Genomic DNA, 26104 nt, shown 5'->3' with positions numbered 1-26104 from the left:
GTGGTGGCCACCCTGTTAATACATTTAGCTGCTTTTAGCCTTACTCTGGAGTTGGTTCACCCCCGCCTATGATCTCAATTTTTGCAATCTCACAAATCTTTGTTATAACACAATAAATATATGCATAATTAATATTTCATAATGTCTACAATTTGTGTGTTATAATGAGAGTAAACGTGAGCACGCACATTTCAGCACTGCATTGCTCAACGCTGCAAACGTTATAGCCTAAATAGAAACTCTGCATACACTTGTGCCTTCTAATCATTTATATTTTATATTCGTTAATGTTGCTTTTGTGTAATAGATTAATAGATAGGTTTAGATATTTCTGTGTACGCCCACCTTTAATTCTATTATTTGTTTCATTGTTTGTTTTGGCTCATAAATTTGTTTTATATAACTTATTTTGTATATATTAGAGCCCTGGCATTGTACTTTTAACTGAATTGCCTAGCAACCTCTATGATGGCTGTTTTTGTTTATTAAATATTATTATTCAATAAGTATTATTTTATAAATAATAACATTATTTAATAATAATATTAGGTATAGAGAAACGTGTGTTCATGATGATGATTTTAGTTACATTGTTCTGCCATTAGATAGCAACGAGACAAAGAGATACTGAAAGTAACCTGGTTTTTACTTTCAACAATACCTTATAACAATACTGAGCAGTGCATTCATCGTAAATCACCCTTAACAGATGAAAGGAAAGTGCGACAAAGATACAGATTTTTTCAGCAGACATTAAAATTAACGTATTGATCTGAAGATGGAATGCTGTGTCAGGCAGGTATCACGCTCAGTCCATCTCTCTCTACTATACTCTACAATTCTCTCTATAATGCTCTACATAATACAGTGAGCTTTTAATACAGTATGCCATAAGCTTTCAGCAAAGCAACTCAACGTTCATTCATTACTAGTTCTAAAGTGACATTTTCAAATTAGTAATGGAGGCTTGTGTTCAACTGTCAAATTGAGATTTGAATCCATGTTAGTTCCGAATACAAAATGTTTTTAAGACACTGTAGTTGTTTCTTATTTATTTATTTACACTTGTGTTATCAAACTCTTGTATAAATTAACTGTGTGTGTGTGTGTAAAGACCTCTAACACTAGCTTGCTTTATTCTTTTTTTATTCTATCTGTTTTCTTTTTATTTAATATTATTTAAAAGCCCATGCTAAGTGTACTGTGTTAACCTAACTGAGACTTGTTATAGCACTTATATATCATTGCTCTTTTTGTTGTTTTTGATTGCTTCCACTGTCCTCATTTGTAAGTCGCTTTGGATAAAATTGTTTGCTAAATGAATAAATGTAAATGTATAAAATGTATACATTTCACACGAATGTGATATTGCATTTATACTATAAATGCAATATCACATTCGTACCCATGTGATATTGCTCTACATCAAATATTTTAAGACACTCCAAGGTTGTTTCTTATTTATTTATACACTTGTGCCATTGATCTATCATATATAAATGCAATATCACATAAGGGCCCATGTGATATCACACTATATATAATATAAATAGCACATTAAAGTTGAAAGCTACTACTATATAGTGTAACTATTTTTGTGTACATCATACAGGTCTGGTACAAAAAAATGTTTTTGATCAGGTTGCCATAATGTTTGAGACAAGACAATTACTCAGATCTTGAAGCTAAAAGGGCCTTCTTTGTTTTCCCATTACAGCGATGAGCTCTGCAAAGAAATGGTGGACGGTTTGAGGATCACATTTGACTTTACCCTTCCACTAATTCTACTGTACCCAAACGAACAAGCTCAGTTCAAAAAAGTCAGCTCTTCCAAGTTCTTCCAACCAGTCATTGACAGCACAACTTGCACCAGTAGGTAAGAGAGTAAACACTGAGTAAACTGTGCTGAAGACATCAAAGTGGTTTGAAATGCCTTAAGGAAAAATGTCATGTAAAATTTCAACTTTTTTTTGTTGTAGAAGGCTGTATTTGATTATTTATTGTACTTATTTATACTATGACCTGGGATTGAAATGAAGGGGGGGGGGGGGGGGGGGGGTTGTTGGGCTGTGGACTGATATTATTCAATAAATGCCATGGCATAATTAGGTGGAAACATGGGTGAAGTTGTATCTTTTTGGCAGGGTTTTTTTTGTTGTTGTTGTTGTTCCCTTAAGTCCAAATAAAATATTACTATAGTTTTTGGGAGTAATTTCCCACCTTTGTTTCTCATCCTCTTACTCAAACAGTCCGGGTTCTTTTCTTTTTTTTTTAAGAGTTCAGTGTAACTGCCCACTGTTATGATTGGCTAACGTCAGATGTCTGAGTGGGTCGGTCAGTTTGACAGCGTTCAGCTTTTAACACAGGGCCTGAAAATGACGAACTATGAAAAGCAATATCCAAGTAAACAAAGTAAGAACAATGTGATTATTCATTATGAATTAAACTGCCAGTAGTTTTTACATGAAATATGTTACTTAAAGGTGCCATATGCAAAAATTGAGGTAAAAATATCCATAACATGACCTACACGCATCAAAGAATGAGAAGAAATAAGGGCGATGATGTCATTAAAAAAATGTCAAGTTATAGTGCTGCAGAGATATCAACCTTAATTAGCATTAGCATTAATAGCCCCGGCCCGACAGGTGTCGTAATACCAGTTTTGGCCATGGGAGGCAGTATGCGGGCAACATAACCTCCAGCCATCCTGCAATACACTAATAACTCGCACGGCTTGTGGGAGTGCCTGAACCTGATGTCAATCATGTGGAAAGTACAGCCCAGTACTTCATTTCAGTTCAGGGAAGAGAGAGAAAGGATGTCTCAAGCCCTTGGCAAGAGACACCACCCGCTACAGGGAAACAACCGCGCTCGTTATCACAAATCCGATAAGAAAAGGAGCCGAACCAGAGTAAACATCGGCACTGCTTTTAATCGCTGGAGACAGCTGATGGACCTGAAAGAAATGAGGTTCGACTCCGAACTTGCAACATTTCTTTTGGATTAGTAAGTTAGATGCTGTTAGTATTTCGCTAGAAGTTTGTTTTATATGTTTGTGTATTTGTTTTCGGGAAGTTATAACATAGAAATGTATCGAAGGCTGTTCGATAAACCTGCTAATGTTAGCGATGGCTAACCGTAGCTGCGTTTGATAATTAGCTAGCTATAACTTAACGTTACCCATTTTATTATATAGGGCTGTGCATGTCTTTACTCATGTACACTTCATCAGTAAAGACGCTCCTGTAATTAGAAGTATATCTCCAGCACTTGTGTTCAGATCAGGGTTGCCAGGTTTTCACAACAAATCCTGCCCAGTTGCTTCTCAAAACTAGCCCAATCCCGCTTCCAGAAGGTTCCCCGATAAAACATTGCTTCCCGGGGTTAAAATATACGTTTTTTTAGCAGGGTTGCCTTGGTATAATTTGCATTTTAGGGGCTAAATATCACGTTATTTGTATTGGGGTCGCTGTGTCCCTCGGACATGAAAAACAACCACCACAGACTTGGCAACACTGGTTGGCATTTACTACACAGAGCCATAATTCACTGACAATCTACACAAAATCGATGTTAAAATCGCAGGTGATACTTTGTCGATTTTGAAGGCGATTTTGTGTTAGTTGTCGGTAGACTATGGCTCCGTGTAGTAACTGCCGCTCCACCTGAACCAGTGTTGCCAAGTCTGCGGTTGTTTTTCATGTCCTCGGTTTAATAATTTCATGTCCTCGGCAATACCAATACCAATAACGTGATATTTAGCCCCTAAAATGCTAATTTTACGAGGGAAATCCTTCCCAAAAATTTATTTTTTAACCCCAGGAAGCAATTTTTATCGGGGAACCTACAGGAAACGCGATTGGGCTAGTTTTGGACTAGTTTTAAAAAGCAACTGGGCAGGATTTGTTGTGAAAACCTGGCAACCCTGATCTGAACACACATGCTGGAGATATACTTCTAATTACAGGAGCGTCTTTACTGATGAGAGGTGCATGGAAATCGCATTCGATTTTTTGCAAAGCCCTATTATTATATCATAACTAACCTGCTCTGTCTAGTCTGTTGGTCTCCGTGTCCTCTTTGCTTCGTGGTTTTTCTGTGCGTGAAAAAATTGATGTGTGGCGTGAAAGTGTGTGAAAAGAGTCAATTGCGTGTGTCTTACGGTGAATGCTTGAGAGTTGGCACATTAGTTCCCAAGCAGAATAAAGGACAGGTTGATTATTGCTGTTTAGCGTTTGTATTAATCTATGATGTGTCCCTTTTTGCGTACAGGGACATAAAAAATAAATTAAAAAGTGATACGTGGACCAAGGTGTCTGAGATTGTTCATTTTAAGTAAAGGATCCTAATATTTCGTCCACAACAATATTTAATGATGTTAAATTATAACTCCTTGTGGTTAGTCTGCACGAGATCAACAAGCTTGTTTGCTTTGCGGCCGCTCTAAATACAAAATAAGCATTCGATCTATGTTAGAGCGTCTGAGCACTCACAAATCTTTCTGCAGGGTCGTGAGCAGAGCGGCAAGAGCGATTTTTGACGCTCTAGACGCCGGCGGTGTGAACGCACAGTTAGGCTTCGGCTATGGCTGTAGTGTTGTTGTGAAGGTAGGGGCGGAGCATAGAGACTATGCCGTTTCTCGTTTGTTACTCTAGAGTAGACCAATTCACTTTATTGAGGCATACTGCGCCCATCTGGTATGGAATGTGGAGTATGACTTGATTTTATTTGCCAAACATTACAGATGGCACCTTTAAAGTTTGCAGTGTCATTGTTGGGTCCAGAATAGTCGGCACAGCCAGATCTTTGAACAAAAGTGTTCTGGAAAGCCAGCATCATACTGTGATTTGTTCTCAAAACAGTCATCTGTGAAATGTAGTGAACGTGTAAATTAACACTAATGTGACTGGTACGTTCAAAAAAAATATACTGAACCAATTTTTCCCTGATGTCTGGATCCTTTGGCAATGTATTCAACTCATCTTTCCACAGTCAGGAATGGCACATCTGTGTAGCATCACAATCTTATCGTAAAGAGCTGCTACTTCAGACCCACTTGCTGCACGTCTACTGAACACCTGTGGGCATGACAACCGTGCGATGATGCGAAAATAAGCACAGTTGGCTTGTGCTGGAGGCGGTCATATGCAAACGACTAGTGCTAGGTGACATCACCTTGCACTATAGGATCCACAAGCCATATTTGGAGCTTGATTATATGAATGCTTAGTTTATAATGGGGGTGACGTCTTAAGCTATTAACCTTCCAGAGGTTTTAATGGTACAAAGACCTCTTAAATGCCAGGTCAAGGCAAATTCAAGGGAAAGGTGGTTTGGGGAGTGAAAAATGCATGGGTGAAACTTGGACTAGTTCATCCAAAACGGTTTATTTGCTTACCCCCAGGGCAGCCGAGATGTAGGGGACTTTGTTTCATCAGTGGAACACAAGCAGTGTCAGCGGTCCACTTGAGAGATATGTGGCAGTAATGCACTTATATGTCTGCGATCTGCCATAAAGCAAGAAGAAGAATACGCCTCATGTGCCTGCTTTAGAAAACACTCCGTTTTACTGGTTTATTAGTTTTATTGTATGAAATATGTTATATTGTATTTTATTTTATTTTTTTGCTGTGATTCCCATACACATCAATTATAAGACTTAAAAATCTCTGTTTCCCTGTAACAGAAATGAGTCGTACCAGACAAATTAAAGAGTCTATCAAAGCGATGTTTGAAACACGAGAGCCGAAATTACCTCAGGAAGTCATAAATCAGTTCTAGTGCCACAAGAACCAAGCAAGATGACCAACCAACTTGTTCACACAACAGCTTTCAACATGAACACCACTAGAACAATTATTTACAATTTCAGTTCGAAGAAGAGAAATTTGGTGTCAAATTTGTTGTTCATAATTGAAATGCAACGCTGGACATCACATGGAAACCCATGAGTTAAACACTTACATTGACTTCCCCCCACCTAGCAGAACCAGACTGAAATTCCTAAGGGGGGGAAGGGCTTTAAACCTCTGTCTTCACAGAAAAGTCTTTTGTCATGAGAATGGCAAAGAAACTTCTTTCGTACAGATATATGGACCAGAATGAACTCAAAAAGACTCATAAATGAATCAGTCCATCGCATCACTCCATATTCATTTATGTGTAACCCACACATTTGACTATCATGTTATAATCACTTATTGTGTATGTTTTTTTTAATAACTATGGCATAGCTTAACGATTTATAATTGTGTTTGGTATGTGTGTGATCGAATCTTCTTGCTTGAATTAGCCCTGACAATAATTTATTTGTCCCATGTATCGTATTCGTGTTATAGGAATCATGTCCAAAATTAGACCCTGCAAGGCAGGAAAATTCAGACCACATGCTTGGTAAGATAAACAAACGATTTATGGTACCCCTGAGCCAAGACAATATCTGATTGGTCAAGACAACATTTGAGGTGTGGCCAACAGGCCACTTTAAATACCTAGGACATCGTAAAATCTTGGCTTTTAGTTCTAGCATTGCTTGTGCTATCAGTCATGCCTTGCTTTCAGTCTGCTTTTTAGTCTCTGCTATTAGTCATGCCTGCTCTTAGCTTTTAGCTTGTAGCTTTGCTACCTAGCTTTAGCTTTTAGCTTCTAGCCATGCTGTGTAGTCATCATTGTTCTTTGAGTGCGGTTCTGCGTGTTCCAGCGTGCCTGCCTGCTGCTACTTAGCCACGATGAGAAGGAACACAACCTAGTCTCGTCAAACTTTATTTCTTTTCTTTTCCGTTTGAGAGTTTCGTGTTCTGAGTTAAGTTTTGTAACGTTGAGTCTCCGACGCCTGACCTCGGGTGCCCGTTCAACTTCAACCAGCGCACACGACTCTGCACTTTCAGCCAACGCCCAACAACCACGGGCTTCCCAAGACGTCTCTTCAGCCACTACTGAACTTCCAGCCAATCAGCGACACCGGGATACCCCTTTCAACGGGAGTCCCTTTCACAGGAAACAAAGGCAACGTATCCCCAGATATTTGTTGTGCTGGTGTATCTAATATAATTTTAGTCACATTGAGGAACTCAATGCGAGGGCTAATTACGTGATTGATGGTTGTTCATGTCTATGCAATTTAACGTATTGCTGTAAACTTGGGATTCCATATTTCCATTCTCTTAAACTCACCTTTTCCTAACTTTCGATCTTCCTGCAACTTGTGTGAATGTGTGAGTGCGTGCGTTTATGTGTTAGATTAGTTTATATGTCTTAGATTTATCTAATAAAGCCTTATTCATATTGAAAAGAGAAGTATCTTGTGTTTTGTGCTTACAAGTTAATGTCTTAAACTGCCGATCTTGTTACTGTTCTAATTGATAGTGTTTTACTATAGTTTGGATATTAGTATCCAGCGCAGATTTGATGTTAAATGCCTAGTTCACTGAATCGCAGGGCGTCTCCGTGACCAGCCGTGAAACAGTGATTCTGTTCAAATTCCCTTTAAAATCTTAAATGATTCCCTTTGAGCTAAATTGACCTGTTTCCCTTACATCCCTTTCGATACTTCACTGATATTGCATACAGGCAAAAGCTCCTTTTTCCTCGATACTAAAGCCTTTTTTCAATAACGCAGTGCAACTGCACTGCCATTGGTTTAATCTGTAAACTTTATTAAACCAGTGGCGATGCAGCACGCCAAAGCCTGCCAAAATGGGCAGGGCGAATATAAGCAAGCAAATCGCCATAGGAAATCGGATCTCACTCTTCTCGCTGGACCTGAAAGATGCTTACTTTCACATCCAGATAGCCCCCCATCACAGACTATTCTTGAGATTCGCATTCGAGGGTGTGGCTTACCAATATACAGTCCTTCCCTTTGGGCTGTCCCTTTCACGAAGTGCATGAATGAGGCACTTTCCCCTCTGAGACAGATGGAAATTCGTGTTCTGAACTATCTCGACAACTGGATCATTCTAGCCCAGTCGCGTACCGAGCTAGACCACCACAGATCCCTGCTCCTGAGCCAGTGCCTAGGACTCAGTAGGGTCAATTTTGCCAAGAGCTCACTGCTCCCCAGCCAACGTATTACGTTCCTGGGAGAGGTTTTAGACTCAGTCCGTATGAGGGCGATCATATCAACAGAGCGTGCTCTGGTACTTCAGCAGCTCGTGGCCTCCGTCAGGAACAAAGCCTGTTTCCCTCTGAAATTCTTTCAGAGGATGCTAGGGCTGATGGCCTCCGCCTCTCCTGTTTTACAGCTCGGCCTCCTACGAATGTGGCCCCTGCAAATACTGACTGAAACTCCGGGTGTCTCCTCATGATTGGCGGCCCGGCCGCTTTCGCATCAGGGTCAACCAGGCCTGTCTAGCAGCCCTGGAGCCTGGGATGAACCCTGTTTGGTTCAGCCGTGGGGTACCCCTACAGGGGTTTCCAACTTGGGTTGGGGCGCTCTATGCGAGGGCAGACCAACCTTCGGCTCGTGGTTGCACGAGGAGAGCCATCTTCATATCAACTGCCTCGAGATGCTGGCAGTAGAACGAGCCCTTCGAGGTCATCCTGAAAGGGGCGCCACGTCCTAGTCCAGTCAGACAGCATGACAGTAGTGTCCTACATAAATCACCAAGGCGGCCTTTCGTCCAGCCGCCTCTGCACTGGCAAAGCACCTCTTGGAATGGACATTACCCAGGCTGCGGTCACTCAAGGCGATGCATATACCTGACAAGACTAATCTGGGAGCAGACATGCTTTCACGGAGCAATGTCCCCTCGGACGAGTGGATGCTCCATCCCCAGACGGTTCTCAAAATCTGGTAGATTTTTCGGGAAGGCAGAGGTCGACCTCTTCGCCTCAACTCTCATTGCCCAACCTTTTTTTCAAAGGACATATATGCGCTGGCCCACAACTGGCCCAGCCTCTTTCTTTACGATTCCCCCCTGATCGCTCTAATCCCTCAAGTCATCAGACGAGTCAGGGAAGACAGGCACCGAGTCCTCCTGGTGGCCCCACTCTGGAGGAGCCAAGTTTGGTCCTCGGAGCTGTTCAGGCTTTCAACAAAAGCCTCATAGCCGAACCCCCTGAGGCGGGACCTCCTCTCTCAGGCGAACAGGACAATCTGGCAGCCACGGCCAGAACTCTGGGCTCTGCAAGTGCGTCTAGACAAGGGCCTTACCCCTTCCACACTCAGGGTGTACATAGCAGCCATCGCAGCATTTCATGCTCCTATCGCTGGCCAATCTGTGGGTTTCAAATGACACCAGCCTCATTGTGCGTTTCCTGAGTGGTTCTAGGTGGTTAAAGTCAAGTCACCTTTATTTGTATAGCGCTTTAAACAAAATACATTGCGTCAAAGCAACTGAACAACATTCATTAGCAAAACAGTGTGTCAATAATTCAAAATGACAGTTAAAGGCAGTTCATCATTGAATTCAGTGATGTCATCTCTATTCCGTTAAAATAGTGTCTGTGCATTTATTTGCAATCCAGTCAACGATATCGCTGTAGATGAAGTGACCCCAACGTAACAAGCCAGAGGCAACAGCGGCAAGGAACCAAAACTCCATCGGTGACAGAATGGAGAAAAAACCCTGGGAGAAACCAGGCTCAGTTGGGGGGCCAGTTCTCCTCTGACCAGAAGAAACCAGTAGTTCAATTCCAGGCTGCAGCAAAGTCATATCATTTTATCAATAAGTTGCTCGTATTTAACCCCTTACTAGTAACCCCCCTTTTTTGGCATGGAGACCGAAATTACATACCCAAAATAAAAAGGTTTCTGCTAATGATTCTTTCTGACTAGATACATAATCAACCTTTGTTCACAAAGCTGACACTTTAAAGTTTACTGTTCAGGAATCAGAATCACTCACACTGTTATGATAATAGAGATATATAAGCTCAAACATAAAAACAAAAATAAAAATATTAAAAACATATGTTTTAAATGTATTTTAAAAATTGTTGATGTAGGAAATGAGTTTGAAAACACAGTGTAGCTAAGGCCACAAGTCTTCCAAAACTTCATAAAAAATGTCATAATCAAATCTGTAAAACTGTGAATTTTATGAAATATTTTCTAAGGCCATGTCATGTGTGTTTTTAGAGAAGGCTAATCAGATTCATTTATGGCCCTTGTCATCCCTGTAAGATCTCACATGTAAACTCTTCTGTGTATTTTGTGTGTGTATTGGCTTTGCAAAACTCCCCATTCATGATTCTATTGTTCTCACCAAACGAGTCTTTCACACCTCCGCCAGGTATGACACATTATCCGGATTATTCTTTTATCATTATTCTTTTGTTTTTATTCCACCTTTATTAGCATTGATTGTGGTTTTTCAGGCTTTACAAAGCAACAAAACAGCGATCTCACTTCAGTCTCTCTTTGCATTTAGCCCTTATTTATCAAAAGTCTTACTATGAAAATACAACAAAACATTTTCTTACGACCTTACGTGAATTATTGAGACAAATGCATTATGAAGAAGAAAAGCACCTGTTATTAGTAGCATTGTAGCTAACGTTAGCATCAAGCTACATCAGACAATTTATGAAATTATTAGTACACTTTTACTCAAAACTCACTTTAAACCCCGATCGAGTGTTTATAATAACTTCCTTTAGCGACCAGGGGTGGAATTTGGTCGTTTACTGTTATTTGTAGCATTTTTCATCGCTGCACAAGTTAGCATTTCCCATGTACATTTTCGATTTTTTTTTATAAAAACGCCCCAGATCTCAAGAAATTCTCATACCAAGCTTTACTATCGTAATCGCGGGTTTATTATTCGGATATTTCGTTTGTACAGAGGTGTTTCAGTGTTGTTTTGGCCAGATAACTACCAGGAAGTGTGCAGGAAGCATGTGACACGAAGTGGCGGTGTCCAGATATGACACTCTAAGATTGACATTGGGAAGGCCCAATCAGAGTCTGAGTGACACACAGCACGAGCTGACACCACTGCGCACACACACACAGATCGCTGGGAGAGGCTGTTTATCATCAGATCGCGTAAATCCGTGGAAAATGAATAGAAATGACGATTCTGTCTGAAGAAATATGAAGTAAACATCAGTAAATATATCCATATATCTCCGCAGATATGCACCTTTGGTCTATAAATCCTTATTGACGCTGTTCAGTGAGTCTATGTGAACACAAATAAACCGCTGCTGACGTGAGTGGTGAATTTCTATTCAGAATGTGGCATAATACGGATTTATTATTTTGCACTTCTGACATAAATCACTAAATATCTGTCACTGCAACAATGTTTTATCAAAATATTGGTCAAATATCGAAACTAGAGTCTTTAAAATTTCAATTGATGCACAGTTTGTCCAGATGAAGTAAGACAGTGATGTTTAATGTGCTGTGAAAGTGAAACAATAATAAACTGGGGCCGTCGGCGATGTTTGCACGTTATGAGCTCAAATTATGAGCTTACTGATGATTTTTTATAATTTTTGACAAAATTATGATATATTAAGTCTTGTTGTTTTTGCCTAGTTAGTTTTGCCTACGTTCCTATGGCCCAATGACGCTACGATGAGAATTTACTGCTTTTTAAAAATGCGGGTCAGGTACAATATTTTTTTGTTGTTTTTTGCGGTCCGAGTTGCGGGCGGGTTAGTTGAAAACGTCGGTCGGGTGCGGGTTATTAATACATTGACCAGCGCATCACTGGTGCGAGTGGAGCGAGATTCGAGCTCGCGCATTATTTTAATGTGCTTTTGCGTTTCAATAATGCGCTCTCGTTGCTGCTTCTGAACCGTGTACACATAACTTAATGTATACGCACTGCAGATGGAGTACGTGACCCTTGGGCAATAAATATATTGGGCAAAACATATAACACCTGAGGCACCGCTACAGTGAGCTCTATGACCAATGCATGGAGAAAAAAAAAAAAGATCCCTGAACACGATTTTATTTTATTTTTTCTATTTTTTTTTCATATGTCTAGACATTTTGTTTGACATCTTTACTTTGTGATTATTTTGACTTATGTCTGTTCTAGAGACATTTGATAAAGCACTCATTTGTTTTCTTTTGGAAATATGTTTAAAATTTATACTGAATGCATTTATGACTGTAAAGCATGTCTGTGTTTGTCAAAATCGTGATTAAAATAGAAATCGCAAAATTGATCAAAAAATCGTGATACGTTTTTTTTTTTGTCCATATCGCACAGCCCTAGTCTGGATACGTACTGGATCCGGGTGACTGCAGTGACCTTCTGATCTGGATACAGACTGGATCTGGTGGCTACGGTGACCTCGGAATAAGAGAGAAACAGAGTAATATTAGCGTAGATGCCATTCTTCTAATGATGTAGCAAGTACATCGGGTGGTATGGGAAGTGTTCCCGGTTCCGGTTTACCTAATTAAGGCAGCCTAAAAATCCTTTAACGGATTTGGATATTAAAAGCATATTAGTATGTTATGTGTAAACCAGCTTAAAGAGATGGGTCTTTAATCTAGATTTAAACTGCAAGAGTGTGTCTGCCCCCCGAACAATGTTAGGTAGGTTATTCCAGAGTTTAGGCACCAAATAGGAAAAGGATCCTAGGAAAAGGATCCAGTTGATTTTGATATTCTAGGTATTATTAGATTGAGTTTTGAAAACGTATCGGGCGTAGAGGATTATAATGTAAAAGGAGCTCATTCAAATACTGAGGTGATAAACCATTCAGGGCTTTATAAGTAATAAGCAATATTTTACAATTTTTACGATGTTTGATAAGGGAGCCAGTGCAGCGATGACAGGACCGGGCTAATATGGTCATACTTCTTGGTTCTGGTAAGAACTCTTGCTGCTGCATTTTGGACTAGCTGTAGTTTGTTTACTAAGCATGCAGAACAACCATCCAATAAAGTATTACAATAATCTAACCTTGAGGTCATATATGCATGGATTAACATTCCTGCATTTGACATTGAGAGCATAGGCAGTAATTTAGATATATTTTTGAGATGGAAAAATGCAGTTTTACAAACGCTAGAAACGTGGCTTTCTTAGGAAAGATTGCGATCAAATAACACACCTAGGTTCCTAACTGATGATGAAGAATTGACAGAGCAACCATCAAGTCTTAGAAGTGCAGAGTTTTTAGGTCCTATAATTAACACCTCTATTTTTTTCAGAATTTAGCAGTAAGAAATTACTCGTCATCCAGTTTTTTATACCGACTATGGATTCCATTAGTTTTTCAAATTGGTGTGTTTCATCGGGCCGCGAAGAAATATAGAGCTGAGTATCATCAGCATACAGGGAAAGCTAACACCATGTTTCCTGATGATATCTCCCAAGGGAAACATGTAAAGTGTGAAGAGTAGCGGCCCTAGTACTGAGCCTTGAGGTACTCCATACTGCACTTGTGATCGATATGATACATCTTCATTCACTGCTACGAACTGATGGCGGTCATATAAGTATAATTTAAACCATGCTAATGCACTTCCACTGATGCCAACAAAGTGTTCAAGTCTATGCAAAAGAAGTTTGTGGCCAATTGTGTCAAACGCAGCACTAAGATCCAATAAAACTAATAGAGAGATACAACCACAATCAGATGATACGAGCAGGTCATTTGTAACTCTAAGGAGAGCAGTCTCAGTACTATGATACTTTCTAAATTCTTACTGGAAATCCTCACATATACCATTTTTCTCTAAGAAGGAATATAATTGTGAGGATACCACCTTTTCTAGTATCTTGGACAGAAAAGGGAGATTCGAGATTGGTCTATAATTAACTAGTTCTTTGGGGTCAAGTCGTGGTTTTTTGATGAGAGTCTTAATAACAGCCAGTTTTATCAGTTTACCAGTTTATATCCTAATGACATTGAGGAATTAATAATAGTCAGAAGAGGATCTATGACTTCTGGAAGCACCTCTTTTAGGAGCTTAGATGGTATAGGGTCTAACATACATGTTGTTGGTTTAGATGATTTAACAAGTTTATACAGTTCTTCCTCTCCTATAGTAGAGAATGAGTGGAACTGTTCCTCAGGGGGTCTATAGGGCACTGTCTAATGCAATTCTGTAGATGACGGCTGAATGTTTAAAATTTTTGGATTTTAGAAGTAAAGTAGTTAATAAAGTCATTACTGCTGTGATGTTGGGAAATGTCAACACTTGAGGCTTTATTTTTCGTTACTTTAGCCACTGTGTTGAATAAATACCTGGGGTTATGTTTGTTTTCTTCTAAAAGAGAAGAAAAGTAATCGGATCTAGCAGTTTTTAATGCTTTTCTCTAGGATAGGTTACTTTCCTGCCAAGCAATACGAAATACCACTAGTTTTGTTTTCCTCCAGCTGCACTCCATTTTTTGGGCTGCTATCTTTAGGGTGCGAGTATGCTCATTATACCATGGTGTCATACTGGTTTCCTTAACCTTCCTTAAGCGTAAAGGAGCAACTGTATATAAAATGTTAGAAAAGAGAGAGTCCATAGTTTCTGTTACATCAAGTTGTTCTGAGGTTTTGGATATGCAATATCCAAATGTGTTGATCTGTATTGCATCTGTTTTTTATTTGTTGAACCTCAATTAAATTGTTAATCTTAACTTGGTTTGGACATTTTTGTATTTTCTAGTTCAGGGAACAGACACATTCTCTATAGTGTGATATCTAGGTGAAAGAGTCTCTATGTGCTGATAATCAGCTGACCTCTGTGACGTGAGACAGCTAGCAGACGGTCGGTTTAGCCAGTCTGTCTGCTTCCTGACCTGGGCCCCAGTTAGTTAAATATAAACACTAAGACTATTTGCCATATTTCTAGAGAGAAGAGTGGCGCCAACCCAGGAGGGATGAAGACCATCTCTTTTAAACAGGTCAGGTCTGCCCCAAAAGCTCGTCCAATTGTCTATGAAACTTGTTATTCTGTGGGCACCACTTACACATCCAGCCATTGAGTGATGACAATCTGCTATGTATTTTGTCACCATGGTAAGCAGGGAGGGGACCATAGCATATTACAGTGTCTGACATCGTGCTTGCAAGTTCACACAACTCTTTAATGTTATTTTTAGTGATCTCTGACTGGCGAAGTCAAACATCATTAGCGCCGGGATGAATAACAATCTTACTGTATTTACGTTTAACATTAGCCAGCACTTTTAAATTTGCCAGGATGTCAGGCGCTCTGGCTCCCGGTAAACATTTGACTATGGTGGCTGGTGTCTCTATATTCACATTCCATAGAATTGAATCACCAATAACAAGAGCACTTTCGTCAGGTTTCTTAGTGGGTGCATCACTGAGTGGGGAGAACCTGTTTAATGTTTTGATCGGAACAGAAGAGCGGTGTTTTGACACACGAATACGCTGCCTCACTGTCACCCAGTTGCCCTGCTGCAGGGGCTCTGTTGCCGGAACCGAACAATGTACAGGAATCCCTGAGCTAGACGCATCCAAAGCCGTATCTAGAGCCCTAACATTCTTACAGTTCTCAATTAAAGTTTGGATGCGTTTCTCTAATTCTGAAATCTTCTTTGTCAGCCTAACTATTTCCCTGCATTCATCACATGTGAATCCCTCATCTGTGACAGAAATAGATAAACTGTACATGTGAAAAGAGGTGCAAATAACAATAGCAGGAGAAGCCATTACTCACCGTGCTTGATGAAATAGTCTTAGCACAGTTGTTTGATGAACTTGTGAAAAACTGGAGCGAGAGAGAGGAGAGGAGAAAAGAAAACAGCGATAGTTTCGAATGAAACCCTAATGACAAGCTAACAAATGCCAATGCAATGCAGGTGTACTGCACTCACGGATATAATATAAAAGTGAACGATCAAAATTAATCTGATAAGATTGATCGTTAATATCAGAAATATGGTGTGAATTAAGTTATATTTTATCACTTTAAAAAACAGAGAGTGATAGTTAGATAAAGATTCTAGAGAATAAAAACAGCTACACGGAGCTACGATTAGCTACAGCAAGGCCAGCAGGAAGTAGAGAAAACACTGTCCAACAGCGACACCCACAAAGCCCCCGCGTCCTCTCACCGTTCCCACTTTAGGACCTCCACACGGTCCTTGGAGCACTCAAAGGACCTCCCTTTGAGCCACTGCGGACAGCTGACCTTCGGCCCCTAACGCTCAAAACCGTTCTGCTACTTGCTCTAGCATCGGTCAAGCGTGTTGATGACTTGGAGGCCCTCTCGGTGAGCTCTGCATGCCTTAAGTTTAGGCCCAATGATTCAAAGGTCATTTTAAAATCCCAGGCATGGCTACGTCCTTAAAGTGCTCTCGACGCTGTTCAGAGCACAAGTAATTTCCCTCTCGGCTCTGCCTCCTTTGTCAGGTGTCTCTGGTCTAGTGGTGTCTCTGTCAAGGACATCTGTGAGGCGGCCGGCTGGTCCTCGCCATCCACTTTTGTCAGATTCTATGACCTGGACATCACAACCTTGCACAATCAGGTTCTTTTGGTTTGATACGATGCCCTCTATCAGACGCCGTGATCATGTCACCTCCAGGGAGCTAGCTCGCTCTTAAACACTGTAGCGTTAAGGGTTCGACGCCTCCGGCTCTCTCACTTATCCCCTGTACCCCAAGGTGTTCAAGATACATTTTTTGTCGTTCCCTACCGTGGCACAGCACGGTTGAATTCGTTCCCCATTTGTAGAATAAGTGAATTATCGAAAGGGAACGGGGTCTTTGGCGCGCTGCATCGCCACAGGCTTGCACAGCTACGCAGCGCTGTCATTGGTTTAAAAAAGTTTACGGATTAAACCAATGGCAGTGCAGTTGCACTGCATTATTGAAAAAAGGCTTCAGTATTGAGTAAAAAGGAGCTTTTCCCCATACGCTGTACTCGTTCCGTATCTCAGGGAACCGAGGTTACATTCGTAACTGAGTATGGTTCTACTGAAGAAGCAACATTTCCTACATCCTGGATGCCCTGGGGGTAAGCAGATAAACATCTTTTGGATGAACTATCCCTTTAAAACTTTCACCTTTCCATTTTAATGATGTGATTTGGCAGCTGGTATTAGAACATTTAATTTATATTCACACTGGTTTTAGAGGAAGGTCTGAAACGTACATTGTATAAAGCACAGAGTTAATATTCAATATTTTACCTGTGCCTTGTTCCTTTACCAAACCTCTTTTAAGTTATTACAGGTATTATGCTGAGTGCATAGTCTAAACCTAAGGAATTGTTGAAGTATCACCACGGAATTCATTTATGTTAATAGGTCTATTTGGTTGAACAGAGAGTGGATTTATTCTAGTTTTTGGCATTTCCAAAGATGGGTATGAAAATGATCTTGGATGTATATTTGTTGCTCTTTTTGTTTTTATTGTTTTAGCCGCAATTGCCACATCCCAAGGTACTAAAGAACTTTAATGCCATTCTCTGCTGATGTTGGTGGTTAATGTCAACCTGTTGTCCAGTGACAAATCCTTTCTTATGCAGACGTGGATTCAAGGGGATCTCCCTTTCTGTCCTGTAAAGCCCAAGACATACTGCATCATTTTCATTTTCATATTCGGCTGTCCCAGACGAAAGATTGGCATTGTGAAACAATCGTGGTGATTCCTGTGATCATGGCTCTTAAACAGTGGTCCTATGTCGTATAGAGAGAGAGGTTCAAAGATGGATGTTATCGCAGTCTTTCAACCAAAGATAGCCTACGTTTTTTTTTTTTAACTGTCAAAAATTTAGCATTATCATTACCCACTGGGGCGGGGCCAAGAGCCGTGGGAACGGAGGAGCTCCGGAAGGAATGAAGGGAGGAGTAATGACAGTGACGAACGAGAGAGGACCAGGTCTGGGTTTTAACTCCTCAACATATACAACATATACGGTTTTGTTTGTGCGTGACAGTCATCCGCATGAAGATGAGGTGGGACAGAGAGCTCGCTGCCACGCTCCTGGGTTGAGGAGGGGTGGCTGCCTTCCGAGAGGGAGCAGAGGAGTCGGCCCCCGTTCGCCAGGAAGCCGTAGCCTGCTCCCGTCCGCCTTGATTGAGGAGAAGCGGGGGAGAAGCGGGGGACTCGTTGCCGGCTGCCCTCAAACAGAGCAAGGAGTAATTGAAGATGAGCGACACCTGCACCACTCACTGGTCTCGAGTCCCACGGAGGAGCTCCAGAAGGATAAAGTGAGGAGTAATGACAGTGAAGGATGAGAGAGGACCAGGCCTGTGTTTTATTTAGTGTTTTGGTTTTGTTTGTACGTGACAGTCATCCGTGAGGGGCCTTCGCGTTTTTTTTGTGTTTTTTATCTCCTACTTTCCGTCTCCTCCTTCCCGACTTACACCCACGTTTACTGATCAACCAATGCAAAATACAACATGAAATCAATGCGACATGGTGCTAAAACATAACACTGCTAACCTCAAGCACTTATGCGGTGCTCTTTCACCACATCCACTTTTTGTCAGCACGCATAAAAACTACAACTGTCAAGTAGTGATTCATAATGCACTTTATGTTTACAACTAGCACATGCTGATGATGTTTTTATTATTCTATAGTAATGTGCGTCATAACCTATGAGTCAGTAGGTGTCATCATCATACAGTCTGCATTTATGTTGTACCCAAGTTTATCAGTTCCATGTCACACAGTGTGATTTGCAATGATCTTATAGGATTGCTAAAATTGTGAAGTGTGTAGAAGGCTTAATAGATGTCTTGCATTTGCCTTAGCAGCTTATCTGATGTTGCTACTCATTTGTTTGTGCTTTTTCACCAAGATCCAGTCAAAGTGTAGCACATTTTCCTCTACACTGGCAGTTAGAGAATGGAATGCCATCTCAACTTTTTTGAGTCATATAAGATAAATGTATGGATGTTTCAAAGGCTGAGCTGTAGGTTGTTAATAGCAGTATAACTTTCCACTTGGAAGAATCAATTAAAATAGTTTTTGTTAAACAATATCAATTATTAGATAAATGTATAAGAATAAATATCATGTATATGTTATTTCCTACTGTTAGAAAGTGTAATATGTATGCCAGTATCCTCATATTGATTAACCTATTATTGTTGTAGTCGTATGCTATAAGTTAAGGCTCTTGCTTCTGTTACCTTCTCTGTTTGCCTCAGCTGTAATTCATGTTCCTCTTTTGGGTGTTTATGCCTAAGAAGCTTTGCATTACCACATAAACATAAACCACACACACACAGGTTTCCATGTTTTATGGGAACATTCCATAGTTTTTATTTTTTTATTCCCTGACCCTACATTAAATCCTCACACAAATCCTTCTGTATTTTTTTATTCTCAAACAAACTCAATTCTGTGTAATTAGTAAGCTTGTTTACTCTTGGGGACCAAAATGTTTCCTATAAGGTCAAATTTACTGATATTAATATATTTGTGGGAACATTTGGTCTCCAAAATGTAGGGAATACCAGGTACCCAAACCCAAGCCCCCACCCCCCTGCCCCTTTGGAAGTGGGAAATGGGATTCTCAGTACTACAGACACTAAAGAAAGAATGGTGTTGATATTGCAGGTTTTTTTTTTTTTTTTTTTTTTTTATAGAATCAGTTAAGTTGAAATATTTGAAATCCAATTTAAGATTGTTCATCATTTTCACTTTTACTACAGAACTTTCAGAGAACGCTCCCCCAGTCCTTGCCAGAATCCCTCCACCCCCCAGTCCACAGACAGCCAACCAGCTCTGAGTGAATCCTCCAGTGTCCCTGTCATCATGGCAACCCCACCTAAGCGCAGACGCAGTGCCTACCTGGATTCTGATGCTACACAATCTTTGCGTCGCTCAACACGCACTACATCTGGGGGGGAACGGGTGGCAGAGACTGGGGGTGGAGGCAGCAGCAATGCCTCTCCTCAACCAAAGCGAAGGCCTGCTGAGGTGCAGTCACCACTACCCAAGTTCTTCCTCAACCTAGAGAAGAGTGAGTCAAACATTCTATGTCCTGTTTTATTTCTTAAAACTGTAACTGTTGTTTCATTAAAAATCTGTTTCTAATATTTAAAGACAGATTATTGGTCTGTATAAAACTGTTAGATTGTAAGTCTTTTGCAGATCTCATGTTCACAAACTCGCCTGTCTGACAATTAGATAAAAGTTAGCTCTAATACCATTTTGATAGGCCATCCATGCTTGCCATTGCTTAAATAGTAGTCCTGTTTAGTATCTGGAGTTACCTAATAAATAAATAAATATATATATATAGATATATAAAACATGCTCAAGTCTATCCAATAATCAGAGGTTATGACTAGTTCTACCATATAGTACAGCTAGTATATCTAGTAATGAATACGGCACCTTTAGTTTTAGAGCTTAGGTTTGAGGCTTGTGCAGGGCTCTACCTAATTTCTGTGTTTGGAAACGAATGTTGTGAATCAGGAGTTTTCTAATTAACTGGCAAAATTTTTAAGTTGTATTTACTTCTTTATTTTATTTATTACACTCCCGCACAACCCAAGGCCAGATAATGAATAAATACAGGTGCATCTGTATTCATAAAATTATAAATTAGAATGTCGTGGAAACATTTAACAAAAACCCACAAATTCATCTCAACAAATTAGAATACTTAAGACCAATTAAAAAAAAAAAAAAAAAAAACATTTTTATTGAATTGTTGGCCTTCTGGAAAGTATGTTAATTTACTGTACATGTACTTAATACTTGGTAGGGGCTCCTTTTGCTTTTATTACTGCCTCAATTAAGCTTGGCATGGAGGTGATCAGTTTACGGCACTGCTGAGGTGGTATGGAAGCCCAGATTTCTTTGACAGTGGCATTCAGATCATCTGCATTTTTGGTCTCTTGTTTCTCATTTTCCTCTTGGCAATACCCCATAGATTCTCTATGGGGTTCAGGTCTGGTGAGTTTGCTGGCCAGTCAAGCACACCAACACAATGCTCAATTAACCATCTTTTGGTGCTTTTGGCAGTGTGGGCAGGTGCCAAATCCTGTTTGACAATGAAATCAACATCTTCAAAAAGCTGGTCAGCAGAAGAAAACAAAAGTTCTTGGTAAATTGTGTAAGTGACTTTGGTTTTCAAAAACACAATGGACCAACACCAGCAGATGACATTGCACCCCAAATCATCACAGACTGTGGAAACTTAACACTGGACTTTAAGCAACTTGGGCTATGAGCTTCTCCACCATTCTTCCAAACTCTAGGACCTTGGTTTCCAAATGAAATACAAAACTTGCTCTCATCTGAAAAGAGGACTTTAGACCACTGGGCAACATTCCAGTTCTTCTCCGTAGCCCAGGTAAAACAACTCTGACGTTGTCTGTGGTTCAGCAAATTTCATGATATCTCTGTGTGAGGTGGCTCTTGATGCCTTGACCCCAGCCTCGGTCCATTCCTTGTGAAGTTCACTCAAATTCTTGAATTGATTTTCCTTATCAATCCTCATATGGCTGCGGTTCTCTTGGTTGGTTGTTCATCTTTTTCTTCCACCCTTTTTTTCCTTCCACTCAACTTTCTGTTAACATGCTTAGAATACAGCGCTCTGTGAACAGCCAGCTTCTTTGGCAATGAATGTTCGTGGCTAACCCACCTTGTGAAGGGTGTCAATGATTTTCTTCTGGACAACTGTCAGATCAGCAGTCTTCCCCAAGATTGTGTATCCTAGTGAACTAAGAGACCATTTTGAAGGCACAGGAAACCTTTGCAGGTGTCTTGATTGATTAGTTGATCAGCTGATTGGCATGTCACCATATTCTAATTTGTTTGGATTTTTTTTAAATGTTAGCCAAAATCATCACAATTAAAAGAACCAAAGACTTAAACTACTTCAGTCTGTGTGCATTGAATTGCACAATGCATAATATTTGTAAGAAATAGGCCTAGCCTATAACATACAATGATACGCTGGCGCCGATACAGGATGGCTGCCTCCGTGACAAGCTCTGCATATGTTTTTGTGTTTTTGTTAGTTTGTCCTGTCTTTATTTATATTCCTGCCATCAGTTTCACCAGGGAAGAACTGCTGAACATTCGGCAGAACGCACCACAAGATGTTTTTCCGGATTTCAATTATTCAGATGTTTTAGTGAACGTTGTTATCGGAGGAGCGGCGGCGCTGATCAAACGCTTCAGGACGCGCAGACGGGGGAAGCGAGCGGGAGTGCTCGTCAGACTCAGGAAGCGCGGATTTCGAACGCCGTTGCCTAGCATCCATCTGGCAAATCTCCGCTCTCTACCCAACAAAACGGACGAACTCCTTCTGCTTTCTCGGACAAATAAGGATTTCACACACTCTGCTGCTCTGTGTTTCACGGAAACCTGGCTGAATGACACCATACCGGACAGCGCGCTCCATCTGCCGGACTTTCAACTGTTTAGAGCGGATCGCGAATCAGAATCAACGGGGAAATCGCGTGGCGGCGGGACATGCTTTTACCACAATAAAGGATGCATTTCACTCTGTTCCACGAGCAGCTTTGGGACGTTCTGATCACCTTCTGGTTCATCTTATACCGTCCTACAGGCAGAAACTAAAATCAGCTAAACCTGTATCAAGGACTGTAAAAAGATGGACTAATGAAGCAGAGCAGGATTTACAATCTTGTTTTGACCTCACTGATTGGAGTGTTTTTGAAGCTGCTACCACTGATCTGGACGAACTCACAGAGACCGTAACCTCATATATCAGTTTCTGTGAGGATATGTGTATTCCTACAAAGACTCAACTAATTTACAATAATGACAAACCGTGGTTCACTGCAAAACTCAGACAGCTCCGTCAGGCCAAAGAAGATGCTTACGTGAAGGGGGACAATGTCTTGTATAAACAGGCTAAATACACACTGGAAAAGGAGATCAAAGTGGCAAAGAGGAATTATTCTGAAAAAATAAGGACTCAGTTCACTTCCAACGACTCCGCATCAGTGTGGAAAAGTCTAAAGAAGATCACCAATTACAAGACACCACCCCCCAGCACTGTAGAGAATCAACGACTGGCAGACGATCTGAACGAGTTTTACTGCAGGTTTGAAAGAACACCCATCACCTGCCCTGAACGCCTCCCCACACAACCATTCACACCCTTCACAACTCCTGCAACCAGCCCCAAATGCCTCTCCAAACAACCGTTCACACCATTAACAGCTCCTGCAACCCATCCTGAACACCTCTCCAATCAAGCACTCTCACCATTCACACCTCCTGCATTCCCCCTCTCAGGTGGGGCACCTGCAATTCAGATCAGCGAGGATGCGGTGCGCCAGGTCTTCCGGAAGCAGAAAAGGAAAAAAGCACCAGGCCCAGATTGTGTTACACCAGCCTGTCTAAAATCCTGTGCTGACCAGCTGGCCCCCATCTTCACACAGATCTTCAACAGATCGCTGGAGCTGTGCAAAGTCCCTTCATGCTTCAAACGTTCCACCAGCATCCCCATCCCTAAGAAACCCAAAATTACAGGACTAAATGACTACAGGCCTGTGGCTCTAACGTCTGTAGTCATGAAGTCATTTGAAAAACTGGTGCTGGCCCACCTGAAGGACATCACTGGGCCCTTGCTGGATCCTCTTCAGTTTGCCTACAGAGCAAACAGGTCTGTGGACGATGCAGTAAACATTGGACTGCATTATGTTCTGCAACACCTAGACAGACCGGGGACTTATGTGAGGATCCTGTTTGTGGACTTCAGCTCGGCCTTCAACACGATCATCCCAAACCTCCTCCTGCCCAAACTAAATCAGCTCACCGTGCCCACCTCCGTCTGTCAGTGGATCAACAGCTTCCTGACAGACAGGCAGCAGCTAGTGAGGCTGGGAAAATACACATCCAGCACCCGTACAATCAGCACCGGAGCTCCCCAGGGCTGCGTTTTCTCCCCACTGCTCTTCTCCCTGTACACCAACAATTGCACATCTAAGGACCCCTCTGTCAAGCTCCTGAAGTTTGCAGACGACACCACACTCATCGGCCTCATTCAGGACGGTGACGAGTCTGCTTACAGACAGGAGGTAAAAGAGCTGGCTGTCTGGTGCAGTCTCAACAACCTGGAGCTTAACACGCTCAAAACAGTGGAGATGATCGTGGACTTCAGGAGAGACCCACCTGCACTCCCCCCACTCACCATCATGAACAGCACTGTGACTGCAGTGGAGTCATTCAGGTTCCTGGGCACCACTATCTCTCAGGACCTGAAGTGGGACATTCACATTGACTCCATTGTGAAAAAGGCCCAGCAGAGGTTGTACTTCCTCCGCCAGCTGAGGAAGTTTAACCTGCCACAGTAGCTGCTGAAACAGTTCTACTCCACCATCATTGAATCCATCCTCTGCACTTCAGTAACTGTCTGGTTCAGCTCAGCTTCTAAATCTGACCTCAGAAGACTACAGAGGGTAGTCCGGACTGCTGAGCGAATCATCGGTTCAACCCTCCCATCTATTCAAGAACTGTACTTATCCAGAGTGAGAAAAGGGCTGTCAAAATCACTTTGGACCCCTCACATCCAGCACACTCCCTCTTTGAACTGTTGCCATATGGTCGACGCTACAGAGCACTGAGCACCAGAACGACCAGACACAGGACCAGTTTCTTCCCTCAGGCAATCCATCTAATGAACAGCTGACAATAACTGCGAACACACTACACTTTATATTTATATACACATACACTTTATTTATCTAACACACATACTTAGTATACACTTAAATTTTGCACACAATATATATGTACATACATAACTGCATTTTGTAATATACCTGCCTACAATTGTCATTTGTATATTGTCATTCACTGTCTACTTATTTGTATTTTTTATTCTTTTATTATGTTTTTTATGTTCTGTCGCTGTCATTCTGCTGTACTGCGGAGCTGCTGTCACGAAAACAAATTCCTCGTATGTGTAAACATACCTGGCAATAAAGCTCATTCTGATTCTGATTCTGATAAGCCACCTTTTCAAGCATTAATTTTTTGATGGCATAATGCATATATGCTTAAATGTAATCTAAACATTCCAAGTAAATATCCTACGTTTTGTACAAAAAAGACAGCATGATTATTGCACAGGTGTAACAATATAGATTGTAACAAAGCAACTGAACAGCACTAAATAGGAAAATAGTGTCAATAAAGGAAAAAGGCAGTTCATCATTGAATTCAAGGATGTCATCATCCAGCTAAATTCAGATTAAATAGTATCTGTACAATTAAGTCAATGAAATCGCTGGTTATTAAGTATATTAATGTGTAATGTACAGTTTTGGGCAGTGTTGTAATTTGCTTATTTTTTAGTAACGGAGTAATCTAATGTGTTATAATTTTTAAAATAGTAATTAGAGTATCCTTACAAGCCGAGGTCTCTATACATTGCTGCCACATTACATGGCTGAAAGAAAGCAGTGTTTTATAATCCAGTGATTGTAAAAAAGAATGTAGCACATGCACTGTCAAGTCAAGTGCCAGTGGATTAGAGACCTTCTCCACTAAGACCCGACACAACAGAGTGCAGTGCGGGGGACAAGACTTGACAGGAGAGTGCAGAGACTCGAGTGTGTGCGGGATTCGGGAGAATAAAATGATTCACGGGACTCCAGTAAAATAGAAATATCTAAAAATAAAATATCTAAAACAAATAAATTATTAATCTATTTCACAAAAGCAACATTAACGAATATAAATAATAAATGATTAGAAGGCGCAAGTGTATGCAGAGTTTCTATTTAGGCTATAACGTGTTTGCAGCGTTGAGCAATGCAGTGCTGAAATATGCGTGCTCACATTTCCTCTCATTATAACACACAAATTGTAGACATTATGAAACATTCTGCATATATGTATTGTGTTGTAACAAAGATTTGTGAGATTGCATGAATTGAGATCATAGGCGGGGGTGAACCAACTCCAGGGTAAGGCTAAAAGCAGCCAAATATATTAACAGGGTGGCCACCACTAATGAAAGCGTGGCCACTCATTTGGCCACCCCACTCAAAACTGCATTTTTCCCCCCATTTTTTTTTTCTTGACAAGAAATACATTTATTTAGATGCGGAACTGCTGTATGTCTTTGGGGAATGACCACATCAAACGGGAAAATTTTCTGACGCGCACTTGAGCTTAACCTCAGTGTCAGGCTTGAGTCAAACGAGCACGGTAAAGCTACAGCAGCCAAATGAGCTTCAGTAGAAAAACTGAACTTTGGTCTGATGAGA

At 40.9% G+C, this 26104-nt stretch overlaps 1 protein-coding gene across 7 annotated transcripts in view; it reads left to right on the top strand.

The window, feature by feature from the left end:
* Nucleotides 1–26104, top strand: part of LOC128003797 (male-specific lethal 3 homolog) — a 219403-nt gene that overhangs the window by 96693 nt on the left and 96606 nt on the right. For all 7 annotated transcript variants that reach the window (XR_008181769.1, XR_008179028.1, XM_052592772.1 and 4 more), the window contains exons 8-9: nt 1718–1876; nt 19553–19863. Coding sequence is in view for 5 of the 7 variants with exons in the window: in XM_052592772.1 (XP_052448732.1) it covers nt 1718–1876; nt 19553–19863 (470 nt within the window). In the remaining 2 variants the exon portion in view is untranslated. The remainder of the gene's footprint in view (nt 1–1717; nt 1877–19552; nt 19864–26104) is intronic.

The sequence above is a fragment of the Carassius gibelio genome, chromosome A1, assembly GCF_023724105.1.
Source record: "Carassius gibelio isolate Cgi1373 ecotype wild population from Czech Republic chromosome A1, carGib1.2-hapl.c, whole genome shotgun sequence".
Lineage (NCBI taxonomy): Eukaryota > Metazoa > Chordata > Actinopteri > Cypriniformes > Cyprinidae > Carassius > Carassius gibelio.
This window is presented reverse-complemented; position numbering and strand designations above follow the sequence as displayed.